The following is a 12,636-nucleotide window of genomic DNA, read 5'->3' as shown; positions in this document are numbered from 1 at the left end:
AATGGCTTCCAATTTTTTATAGTACTATGATTAAGCATTTGAGATTGAATAGCCTGGTAGAACTGTCCAGTAGAGCAGCGGTCCCCAACCTCTTTGGCCACAGAGACTGGTGCTCCCATGAGAATAAAGTGCCTGATGATCTAAAGGGGAGCTGAGGTGGTGATGCTAGCGCTGGGGAAACAGATGAAGCTTCACTTGATGGCAGCCGCTCACCTCCTGCTGTGCAGCTCTGTTCCTAACAGGCCACGGCCAAGTTCCTAACAGACCACTGACCAGTAGCTCTCCGCAGCCTGGGGTTTAGGGACCCTTGCAGTAGAGAACTAAAGGTTGACCAGGTAGCCTTCCAGCTCTCGTGGTATCATAGAGCACTCTGTTGCTTAAAATTATGAAGAGTTCTTTATGAAGTAAGCACATGGCGATCTAGTTGCTAAAAATTTATATTTTGGTAGCCAGGTAATAGATTATATCAAAATCTGATAAAATACACATTTATCGATGATTATGTGCTAGGCACCGTGTTACGTGTTCTTACAGTCACGATGTTTGTGTACATGGATGTGTGTGTGGTGCTAAGCTCTATTAACCCACATCTTCTCGTTTCCTTGACTTCACAGCATTCGACAGAAAGTTATTTTCCTATGTAGAACAATAAAATGTTGTTTAAACAAGTTATGATCAAAATTTAACGCAGAAAATGGACTCTTTTCACATTCTTTAAAAAAAAATGACACAATTAGTCAGTGGGACATGGAAGAGAAACATCTATTTTATATCCTTCTTATGCTAAGTGTTTTTCATAGAAATTCCTTGATACTGTGTGGATGATTTACCAAGGCTTTTTAAAACGGCTGAAAATATGTTCTAACAACCATCTGATAAAATGAAAAACTGAACAAAATGTGTACTCAGATGAATGATTCTCTGAAGAAATAATGGTGCAAATGAATTATCAAAGTGTGAAATCATTAAAAACAAAACATGTTTGGGTTTTTATTGAATCTTAATTGCAGGCTTATGTATTTTCTTTTGTAAGCTAAGTTAAAAGAAAATTGCCTAACTAAATTTTTGGAGGCTAGTGTTGTAGGACATATATTGCACCATAATTTATTTTTCACATAAAAGCCGCTGTTCATTTTTTCCCCCTAGCATTAACATGCATGCTTTCCTCATGTAGGAGAATATATAAAAAACTGGAGGCCAAGATATTTCCTTTTGAAGACAGATGGCTCATTCATAGGATATAAAGAGAAACCTCAAGATGTGGATTTACCTTATCCCCTCAACAACTTTTCAGTGGCAAGTAAGTTAATTATGATTGTTGATTCACCTTGTATTGATTTATTTGCATGACCTTATGTGTCAGATATCTTAGTATATTTGAGAAGCCTATTAAAAAGTTTAGGTTTGTATTTAATAGCAGAGAAATTTTCAGCTTTTGTAGAATTTCAGTTCCTTAGCATAGGGATTATAGATAATATGTGTTCTTATATAATGAATAGTTTAATATTTTTTATAGTTAGCACTTGAATGTGATAATTACAATTCCCTGAGTATGTATCTCAAGTTTTTCTTTATAAAATGTAGACAAAGCCCTTTGAACTTGGTTGCTGGCGTGAACTTGGTTTGAAGATGTCGCAGTACTTGGTGCATTTCTAAACATAGTTTCCTATCGTAATCTTGGTTAGCTCTTTTGATTGATTGTATGATGAGAAACAAGTGATTTGCATTAGAAATTTTCAGGGGAGATTTTATGTTCGTAGTTAAAATTTTCTTCCTTACAGATAATGATGATGATGATGACAACAGTTATTATTGTTATGTTGTGACCAGGCACTCAGACTTGCCTGCATTACTGATTTATCAATGGAAGGGTTTTTCCTTGTTAATTCAGAAGTAAAGCATTTTAAAGTTCTGTTAGTTAAAATAAACTTGCATAACAGCTACAGTCTGTACCATTGAGATAAAATCTTCAGACACCATTCTTAATTTTGATTTTGGTTGTTATTTATTATAGTCATATTTGGAAAAGATAGGAGAAATTGAAGCAAAAAAATAAAAATACAATGAAATAGTAACTACAGAAAATCCAAGATAACAAAAATCCTTTAATATTATAAAAGTCATTTTACCATTGTATGGAGCCCTGGCCATTTTTATGAATACTGTCTTTTAATTTTTTTGAAGAATAAAACAGTAAACCAAAGGGTTTGTGAAATCATTTGAATGATGAAGATACTAGCTTTAAAGGAAAAAAAAACCCCTCTCTATTTATGTAAGTGGATTCTTATGTAGGAATTTCATTTAAAAAAAAAGTGAGAACGCTGTTGTATGTATGTATTAGTTAAGGAAATCATTTTTCCGCACCCAAATGCTCATTAGATATTTATAGCCTGCTTTCAATAGAAAATTATTTTTAAAATCTTGTTGTCAATTGGAATAATATCTTGTATTTTGTGTTGACTTAAGAACACATTTTTATTCTAAAGATCTTTTGGGCGAGCGTTTGCTTTAAAGCGATAGAAATTGGCTTATAAAACATTAGCGGCATACGTTATGACATCCTACCTAAAGCCAGTATAGTTTCTTAGTTCCTCTGTTTTACTAGCAAATGCTATTGATTTGCCTGAAATAATTTATAAAAGTACAGAACTCCTGTATCTGCTGATCAAAATGCAGCATTTTTTGACCTTATGAAATTTCACACCCCAACAAGTTTTAAAGACATACTGTATGTCACAGTCTGCCAACATCTGCTCCAACACTTCCACTGGCAGAGGCTGAAATAAATGCTGCACTCTTGGGGAGAAATCCTGTTTAGTGACTGACAGTCAGCTTATCCACGAAATAAATATTAGTTGACATCTGTAATCTTTATTTATATAATCGAGTAGTTGTAGGTGGTTGACTCAAATGGACAGGTAAAGTTGAAGACCAGCTCCTTAGGTTTCAGAAGTGTATTAACAGGAATCTTACACTAAATAAACTATTTTAAATTGACTGTTCTTAAAGCTTGATTTATTGCAGTGTTAAATTTTATAAATAATAATTACTTGAGGAAAGAGCGAGTAGCGAAATGGGCATTGGCTGAAGAATGGTTCAGATTTCAGCTTCGCCATGAGTATGACCTTGGGCGGGTCATTTTCTGAAACTCTCTGGTCTTTAGTTCCTTCATCAGCATAGTGAAAACACTTGGATTCAATGGATTTATAAGGCCTTTTTGTCTCTCACATCCTGTGATTCTGTGAGGGGGAGATTGAACACGCCCTTAAAGAGTTAAACAAATTAAAATACAGGGGTAGGGTATTCCAGGCAGAGGGTGAAAGAATGTTTTTATGAGACATTAAAAGAAAGAACAGTTGGAACAAGCAAGGGTTACTTCACCAATAGTTTCGCTATTGCCCAGCCTCCTTTGTAAATGAAAACAGTCTTTTACAAGGTATTTCTAAGGTATGCTGGGAACTGTTACATATACACATATATTCCATTGATAGCTACAGTATGAGTCCCCTGTTTTCCCTGATAATTAAAGATGTTACTTAAAATTAATGTGTGTAGATTTTAATGGAATTTTACCAAAACAGGCTTTTTATTCTCATGAAAAAATAAAGTATCAGAACTGGAAAGGACTTAGAATTGACCTTTCCAGTCTGTTAAATTTCATATTCCTTCTTTTCTGATATAAAATGTCTAAAAAGATAGTCTATACTCATTGTTCCTAATTCTCAGCCCACTGCAGCCTAGCTTTCCCTCTTTTTCACTTGATCGAAACCACTTTTAATAAGCTCTCCAGTGACGACTTGCTTGCTAAGACTGGCCGACATTTTTCAGTTCTTTTCCTGGCTTTACATGTGGGCTGCGTTTTGTACTGTTGACTGCCACTTTCTTCGTGGGGTGATCTCTCTCACCACCTCTTCCTTCTGGGATGTCTCTCCTGGTTTCGTCCTTTGCCTGGGGCATGCATTTGGATGTCTAACAGGGTTCTGGCCAAGGACTCTTCTCACTTGGACCCTCTCCCTGGGTGGTCACATTGGCCCTCTCAGGTTTCAGTTACTCCCTGTGTTCAGCTGACGCCCACACTGCTGTGTCTGCAGGGCAGACCTCTCTCCTGGGCAGTAGGTTACTGTGTTCCCCTGACTTCTCGACATCTCTCCTTAAATATTTTTTGGACTCAACATGTCCTAAGCTGAACTCAAGATAATTTTGTCATTTTTCCCCCCTATGTTCAGTGTCTCAGTTCAGCCTTGAGCAGAAACCTGGACCCATTCCATGCCTTTTTTTCTTTACATCTTCACTCCACGCCCAATTGAGTTCTTAATCCTGCTGATTTTGCTCCTTATTTCCTGAATTTATGTCCTTTCCTGGAATTACCTAAAACAAGCCTTCATCATAGAGTCTTAACTGGAGGCTGTGCCTCTAGTTCATACCACTTTTAATACTTCCTTCACGTGACGGTCACAGTGATCTTTCTAAAATTAAATCTTAAATATGCCTTTCTCCTGTGAAAGCCTTGCCCTGCATCTTCATTGCCTAGTGGATAAAGTCCAGCTCCCTTAATACATCATGCGAAAAGCTCCTCAATCTGGCCTCTGCTTTTAGCTCTTGCTTTGTCTCTCTTCTGCTGTGCAATTCTGCTTTGACAGTACCGAACTGTTGATAATTCCCTGTGCTAACTATGCTGTTTTTCTACTCTGAGCCTTTGTTTAGGCTGTTCCCTCTCAATGGAACGTCCTCTATTTGCCTGGATAATTTTTTTCATTCTTTAAGACTTAATTCAGATTAAAATTCCCAGCCTGGCTAAATTACTCTTCTCTGCCCTTAACAAAGCTGTTACCTGTTGTTATCACATTGTTTCTTGGTTATCTTGTTCATGTGCATGTCTCATCTGCCAATTATGAGTTATTTTAGGGGAAAGAGCCTAGTGTTGTTTATCTTTTATCTTCTAGTGCCTGCATATTAGGGCTTAATAACTATTTTTGAATGAACATCTGGAAACATCTAGTCCATATTTTTCACTTTTGAGATGAGACAAGTGAAGCCTTTAGAAATTCAGTGATCTTTCTAAGGTTGTTTACTAGGTAGTGGTAATTAAGTATCAAGATTAAAATTCAGATTTTCCTACTGTTATTTAAATATGTTATTCCCATCCCCGAGTCACATTTTGTGACATTTTCCCTAGATTAAGAGCCCTGGTAGTTGATTTTGGGTGGGAGTTCCAACACTTAAATTGCTAGATATCTTCTGACATGCAGAATGTAACCTCTCCAAGCCCTGTAAAATGTGGATAATAACATCTGACCTTCATTCTTCAGGTGGATCAAATATGAGCTATATGTAAAGGTGCCTTCTAAATGTGCTGTAGAAATGTAAATTTTTTTAAAAAATGTATATTTTTTAAAGAAAGGTACATCTCTAATCAGATTTTTGGTTTGGTAAATTGCTAATTATAGATTGAGATTATCTTTGCACAAGAAACATTACATTTTGACTAAAAAATAACATGGGATACACACAGCATTGTTGCAAAGGTACTTTGAATGCAGTAGTTAGTCTACCCAATAGTCATGGCCTTTAACGTTTTGTCAGCTGTCAGTCCTACTCAAAAGCAGAAACTGCTTCTCAATGGAGAACTGGAATGTTTGCCCACTTGTCTTGGGGCTCAGTCTTCTTTTGATCTGTTCCCTTCTTGACGTCTGTGGGGGACAGGGAGAAGTGCCAGGATGCGTCCCCACAGCACGTCCTACAATTCTACCTTATTTCCTGTTGCAGTTATTGGCCTACTCTGACAATATCTTTTTCCTCATTGACCCATTTTTCTTTTCGGTTTGAAAACAAGGAAGAAAATTAGACCTACCAAAAAACATCCTTATCTCTAAATAAATATTAGACTCAAATATTATAAATGTGTACACAAATCTGTTAATTCCTATTAATGCTTCTAGTGTGGCTGTCCGTGGTCATAAAGGAAAAGCGATGACTTGATTCTTAGTCTTACATAACACATGATGCCACCTAGAATGACAACGGTATAAATCTAGAATAACCCTATACTATATAAAATATACAAGGGTTACTTTTATAGGGCTTATTGATCATTAGAACTGTATTAAATACTAAAAGGAGTATTAAATACAATTTTCTCATGTAGGAATTTGTCACTGACTCTGGAAGTCATTCACATAAAACACATAACAATGGGAAGGAAAATGAGATTATTTGCTAAAATGAATTTTATAGAGAATAAATGCTATAGAAGTTGAGAGAATGGGTAAAGGTAAAGTAAGCTAGGGTGACTAGCTGCTCATGAGATGAGATTAACATGAGCTCTGAAGGACAGGTGATGTGTAGGTTTTTGGAAGAAGGAGGACATTCTCAGTGAGGTAAATGACATAAGCAAATGTACAAGGTCTGTAGTTAAGGAGCAGCTTGTTTTCTGACTACTATAGGCAATGTCCTGGGTGGACAGAGAATTTGTTGGAGGAGAAAAAGTTAAGATTAGATAAGTTGTAGTCAGATTGTGAAAGGTCTTGAACACCATTTGGGTGTTTTTAATGGAAACACGTTGGAAACCACTGGAGGCTCTTGAGCATTAGGTGTGCAAATCAGTATTTAATAAAAAAAGAACCTGAGTAGAGTGTGCCGCAGATGGGACACATCCATGGACAGGTAGTTCTCCTTCTCTTTGGCCCATGAATCAGTGCGTCAGCAAGATATCGTTTGGTTTTCCCCACTTTCCAGTCTCGCTGCTCTCATCGTGATTCGGTTCTTCATCGGTTTACCCCTGGATTATTTTGATAGTCTCCTAACTGATTGCTTACCTTCAAATATTCTCCTCCCCGGAGTGGTTGGAAGCAATGCATAGGACCGATGCCTCTTCTAAAAGAAGTTCCTTTGCAGATATTATCTCCTTGCTCAGAAAAATCTCAAATTTTCCCCATTTTTCACAAGAGGAAGATGAATTTTTATTTTTGATGTATTCTGTATCAACCATTAAGCACTTGCTAAAATCGTAACTGTGTTTATACTCTACACATTTTCAGTATTTCTTTTTTCTTCTATTATTCCTTAATGGTCCACACATTTTCCTTTTGATCTGCATTGCTACATTCTGTTAGGTTCAGTTGTTTACAGAATTCCTAACCCTGTTTTTGCTTTGAGCAATTTTTAGACCACTTTATATATTTAATCATTTGAAGATTCGATGCTTTTTCCACCCCCCTAATTGTGATCAGATTTTAGGTAATCAGAAATTATGTCTGGTAATAGGTGTATCTCACTGTAAGAAATAGATATCTTACTTTAAAAATTCATTATAAAATGATTACTGTAGATTTAATCAAATTTACTTCCTAGCTTTCATTTTTATAAGTGGTACTGTATTCATATATATGCAGAATTTAACCTATAAACCAAGTTTAGATTGGGAAGTGAAGAAAACCTTTTCAAAAAGCACTTTAAAAGGAGATAGTTTTTAGAAAATAACCGTAATATCGTCATTCAAATGACTCCAATTTGACAAGGAATAAAAGTCCACAGAATTTCTGCTCTTCCCTCCTTTTTTCTACATTACGCAACAAATGTGCAAAAAAAGAGAGAGAGAGTAATCCTGTGTAAATGAATATGACCGTGGCAGTCCAGAGTCTCAGATCCAGCAGCTGAGTGTGAGCGGACCCCTGCATCTCTGAAGGGTGCCATCAGGTGTGTGTCCTTTGTAAACGCAATTCGATCTGTGTATCATTTGTGGTTCCTATTAGATACGTTCACTGTCTTCCTTCCTTCATTGTAACGGTATAAATCAGGGGTCACCAACCCTCGGGACCTGGACCAGTAGCAGTCCATGGCCCGTGAGGAACCGGGCCGCACCGCAGGAGGTGAGCGGTGGGCAAGCAAACGAAGCTTCATCTGTTTTTGCATCTGCTCCCCAGCGCTGGCATCACCGACTCAGCTCCACCTCAGATCCTCGGCCATTAGATTCTCATGGGAGCACCGGTCCCTGGTGCCCAAAAGGTCGGGGACCAGTGCGATAGGTGACCAGATTTCTGTCAGAGCCCGCACCCATCCTGGTATCTTTCATGCTCCCTCCCTCCTCTTTCCTGACTTACTCTGAAGCCTGTTTAGTCTGCACCTTCTTAGCCTCGTTCATCGGAATACAAATATGTATGTGGCCTGTGTAGAATCAGGGGAGTGATAAACTGCTAGGGCACAGTGACCGTGTATACTCATTTTGAAAATTCCCTGTAACGTTTATTACAAGATCTGGTGTACTGGCAGATCATTGGACTTGGAGTTTGAGTCTCGGTTCTGCTACTTCACTAGCTGTGTGTCCTTGGGGAAATCACTTAACTTCTCTGATCTTTACTTTTCTCATCTTTAAACATGAAGTTAATAATATCTACCCAGGGTTATAGTGAGGTTTAAATGAGATGATATATGTGAAATACTTTGTAAACTATAAGATTCTGTGCCAATAAAAGCGTTAGTGTGAGATAGAAGATGCTCAGTGATATTTGCTCAATCGAGTTAAATGGCAGCCATTCTTCTCTCTGCAGCTAAGTGACGTTGGGGTAGGCGAGGAAACTACTTTACTGGGTTTTCTTTAAAGACCATTCCCTGTTTTAAGTAGAACCTGTTTACAACGATCTTGTACAGTCGAGGCCAGCTGCTACTGCTGGGTTGGGGGGACAATCCTGATTTCATTTAATGCCAAGGAGTTTGATCTTAGGGGCTAGTCCTCCTTATAGCCAGATAACACAAGCTAGACCCCTAAATCACACCATGGCCGCCTCTGGCCACCAGAGAAGACGTCATTGAGGCTGAAGGGCAACACCAGGGGATTGAACTCAGAGGAGCTGGGTGCAGCACACACTCTTCAAACCCCAGCCTTCGGAGGGCAGGCTTCTGCAGGGGCTGAGGGTCCATGTACCTTCTGTCATCCCCTATTTAGTCGGAGGTTTTGTTTTTTAACAAGAGTAATAAGATCCTTAAGTTCCTTTCTGACTGTTCTAAGAGGATCCTTCGGTTACCATCCATTGCGGAAAAACTTTAAATTAATTTGGGTTTTCCATTAGATGATTTTTCTGTAAGATGGAGGATGCAGCGAGGCTTGTTCTCAGGGGAGCGCAGGCGAGGAGTGATCAGTGTCAGTAGCTGCCGTTAAGTGACGTGAGGATGTGAAGGAGGACCCAGCAGAACCAGCCTCCTTCCTCCCCTCCTCCCCTCCTCCCATCTCCCGCGCTCTCATGCCTGCGCTCCGTCTGTCACAACTTCTCCTAAGGTCAGCAGTTCACTGTCACTTATCCAAAGACACTTAAGTGAAGGAACACCATACATGTAATTATTTTCACTGAATTTTTATTTTTTTATTTTTATTTTTCATTTTATTATTATTATTTTTTTACACCTACAGCACCTGGTCTTCCTAGGTGATCTCCCATCTAAGTACTAACCAGGCCCGACCCTGCTTAGCTTCCGAGATCAGACGGGATTGGGCGCGTTCAGGGTGGCATGGACATAGTTGAATTTTTAAAAAATACTTTTACCCCTGACTCCCTTCTTGGCTTCCTTTCCTAATGATCCCAAACAACAACCTCACATATTTGCTCTGTTTTGAAATTTTCTACCTTGTGTGCATATGAGTTAAAGTAACAAAATTTGGAAAATAGAGGGGCTATCACAAATAAATTTTAAACATATTTTTAGGAAAGCTAAGTTCTAATGAATATTTAGAGAGTTTTTATCGAGGGTTTATTGTGTTCTCAACATTGTACCAGGTTCTGAGGGAAAAAAGAAGGAAATAAGGAAGGAAACCAACCTTTCTTTGAGCGTTACTATGTGCCAGGCCCTTTCACATATGTTATCTCATTTAATCTTCACACCAGCATCTGAGGTAAGTATTATGTTCTCCATTTCAAAGAGACTGAGAGAGGTTATGTGACTTGCTTTAGGTCACTTACCTGGTAGATGGCAGAGCCAGAATTCTCAAGCCCTGTCTAACAGATGCTAATCTCGAAGCCTGTGTTCATTTTATTAACTCACAGATACATGATATAACCCTTGGCTTTGAAGAATTTATAATCTGGTAGCAAAAATCTGCCACAAACCCTTCGAATTGGTATTTTGAGATGTTTTATAGTTCAGTTCTGAAGTAAGTTTATAATGAATATATTCAGTATGAGTTTAGGATAGAGGGGAGGTATCTTTAAGGACTAGATCACCAAGAAAAAGCTCTATTGGAAATTGGAAATTGGAGAAGTAGTAAGATTTCAGAAGATAAAATACATTCCAGGTAACAGGAATATCATTAATTTGAACTTCACCTGAATCTCTTATTGTTGCTTTAAATGGGCACGAAATCCTCATATGTGAATGAAAGCTCCAGATGGTATGTTATTTCTTTAATCCCTGTATAGAGTGAAAAATTTCGGAGGAGGATAAAGCATAAATGATAGGAATAAACATGGCAATTGAAATATTTAGCAGAATGCCACAATCCTATCAGACAGTTTGTTTTCTCAGGGTCAGAATTAGGCAGCTTTCCTGGCATTTTGTGTGCAGTTTCTGTAGTGACATTGCTGTTTATCTTCTATCCTGGTAGACTATAAAATAATTTTACTGATGCAAATAATATCCCATTTTTAAAGCCCATCTTAAAGGCAGTTTTTTTCTTTAGCTAAAATCGTTTTAGACTTTTTTCAGAAAGGCTACAATATCTCTTTATCTCTTTATTTTTAAAAATCTGATGGCTTTTATGTAGGAGAGGCGAGGGGGTGAGGGTGGGGAGTGGACAGTGGGTGTCAGGTGGGAGGGCCACCGCCTGCAGCCTGTGTGTGACAAGCAGCTGTGGTGGATTTATCGTATAACTTTTACATTAAGTTAATTACTAACAGTTCAATATATCTTAGTTTTTCAGGTGAAAATTTTCTGATTGTGACACTGCCCGACATCAGCCAGACTTCGATGCTGAGGGTCCTTGTACAGTTGTTTCATTTTGCCGCTGATCTCAGCTTTTTCCTTCCTGTTCTGTTTGCACATCTTTCTAACTATAATCATTTATGACCTGGGTCATTTACGGGTCATGCCTACCTGATTTGTTTAATATTTATTTTTTAAGTTAAATTTTTATTTTTTAGAAAATAGAGGTTTATGTGTAACTTTTAAAATTATAAATTAAAAATGATCATATGCCCATTATATTTGGTACTTTAATTCCACCGTATTTACAATTATTACATAAGAAATTAAGAGAGGCTTAAGGAAATAAGGGAAGAGAATTGACATTTTTTAAGAGCCTACTATATATGGAGTGCTTTATAGGAGCACATTTTGTCATGACAAGAACATTGTGAAATAAATATTAACTTAAAAAAACAAACCAGCTGATGAAACTAAGACCTAGAGAGATTAAGAAGCTTTCCCAGAGTCTCAAAGCGAGGATGCGATTGGGACTCTGGTCTAACACCGAGCTCGAACGCATTTAATCATTTGTGGGATTCTGAGATGACAGTTCTCTTCAGATGATGTTTAGTCAGCACCCACAAAAACATGGTGGTACCCAAGTGTTCACACAGCAGAGCACTGTTCCTGAGAGGTGTATTTTATGTATCAGTGATACTTACTTATGCTATAGCAGAGGGAGAAGCATGGAGGTGGAAGCCAGGTGGCTGATTATTTGACAGAAATTTATTACATAATATTGGGTCAGTCACTTAACCAGTCTGGGACTCAGAATTCTGTCACCTGTGATGTGAAGGAGTTAGAATGAGGAATCTCTAAAGTCCTTTCTCCTGAAATTGAATGACTTGCTATCAGAAACGGACAACTTCTTGAAACATTCAATCTATTGAGAATTAATAATAATTATCACTTGTTGAGCACCTGTGTGCTATGTGCTATACATAAATATTGCTGGTCTTGATAGCATTTTTGCAGAATACATAATATCCCTGTTATAACTGGGGAAACTTAGGCTGATGGGGTTTGCAGTGGTCATGTATCTATTAGGTGACAGGACCGGAAGCCAACCTCACAGCTTTCTGTTTCAAGGCCGGTGCTTTTTCTACAGTGCTGCTTACCTGAAGCATCTGTGCTGCCTTGGGGTCCAGAGATCAGAGGTTTTCTAGAAAGCATGGGCAGTTCTGCAGTGTGGGCTTTCCGTGCCTCGATTAGTTTACATGTCAGTATCACGGATCAAATCTTGTCATTTTCACCTAGTGTATGAAGAGATGTTTCAGAGCTTCTGGATGCTTCTATTTAAGGAAACTAGCTTAATGCAGAGGATTCACTAGTATGTGAAGATTTCAGCCTTGCTCTTCTAATTATATCACAGAAGTTCTAGGAGAAACGCTAATTTTTAGAGGCAGAAGCATCTGGATATTTAGGATGAATTATATGATCACTGCATTTTTAACAAATTGGACTCGAGGGGCACATGTTTTGTTATCTCTCTGCAGTTATACACCAAATCACTGCCTTCCTGTTTTATTCTCTGTATCTTTATGTTAATTTAAAAGCACTCATTGTATTTTGAGTAAAGTTAAATGAGGCCTAAGGCCACAGTACTGGGGGAAGACCTTTAAGCCTTGGAATTTAGGAAAGACATCGAGGCATTCTTTTGGGTTGGGAATAATACATAATCAAGCA

General features: G+C 38.0%; 1 protein-coding gene and 1 pseudogene across 3 annotated transcripts in view; one reads left to right on the top strand and one right to left on the bottom strand.

Annotated features, from left to right (window-relative positions):
* AKT3 (AKT serine/threonine kinase 3) overlaps nucleotides 1–12,636 on the top strand; it is a 261,729-nt gene that overhangs the window by 129,158 nt on the left and 119,935 nt on the right. For 2 of the 3 annotated variants that reach the window (XM_025048497.1, XM_006914260.3), the window contains exon 3: nucleotides 1,175–1,300. The exons of the other annotated variant lie outside the window; for it this stretch is intronic. In XM_025048497.1, the coding sequence (XP_024904265.1) occupies nucleotides 1,175–1,300 (126 nt within the window). The remainder of the gene's footprint in view (nucleotides 1–1,174; nucleotides 1,301–12,636) is intronic. 3 annotated transcript variants of the gene reach the window in all.
* On the bottom strand, nucleotides 9,395–9,513 carry LOC112481756 (annotated as a pseudogene).

Source organism: Pteropus alecto, unplaced genomic scaffold (assembly GCF_000325575.1).
Source record: "Pteropus alecto unplaced genomic scaffold, ASM32557v1 scaffold115, whole genome shotgun sequence".
In the NCBI taxonomy this organism is placed as follows: Eukaryota; Metazoa; Chordata; class Mammalia; order Chiroptera; family Pteropodidae; genus Pteropus; species Pteropus alecto.
This window is presented reverse-complemented; position numbering and strand designations above follow the sequence as displayed.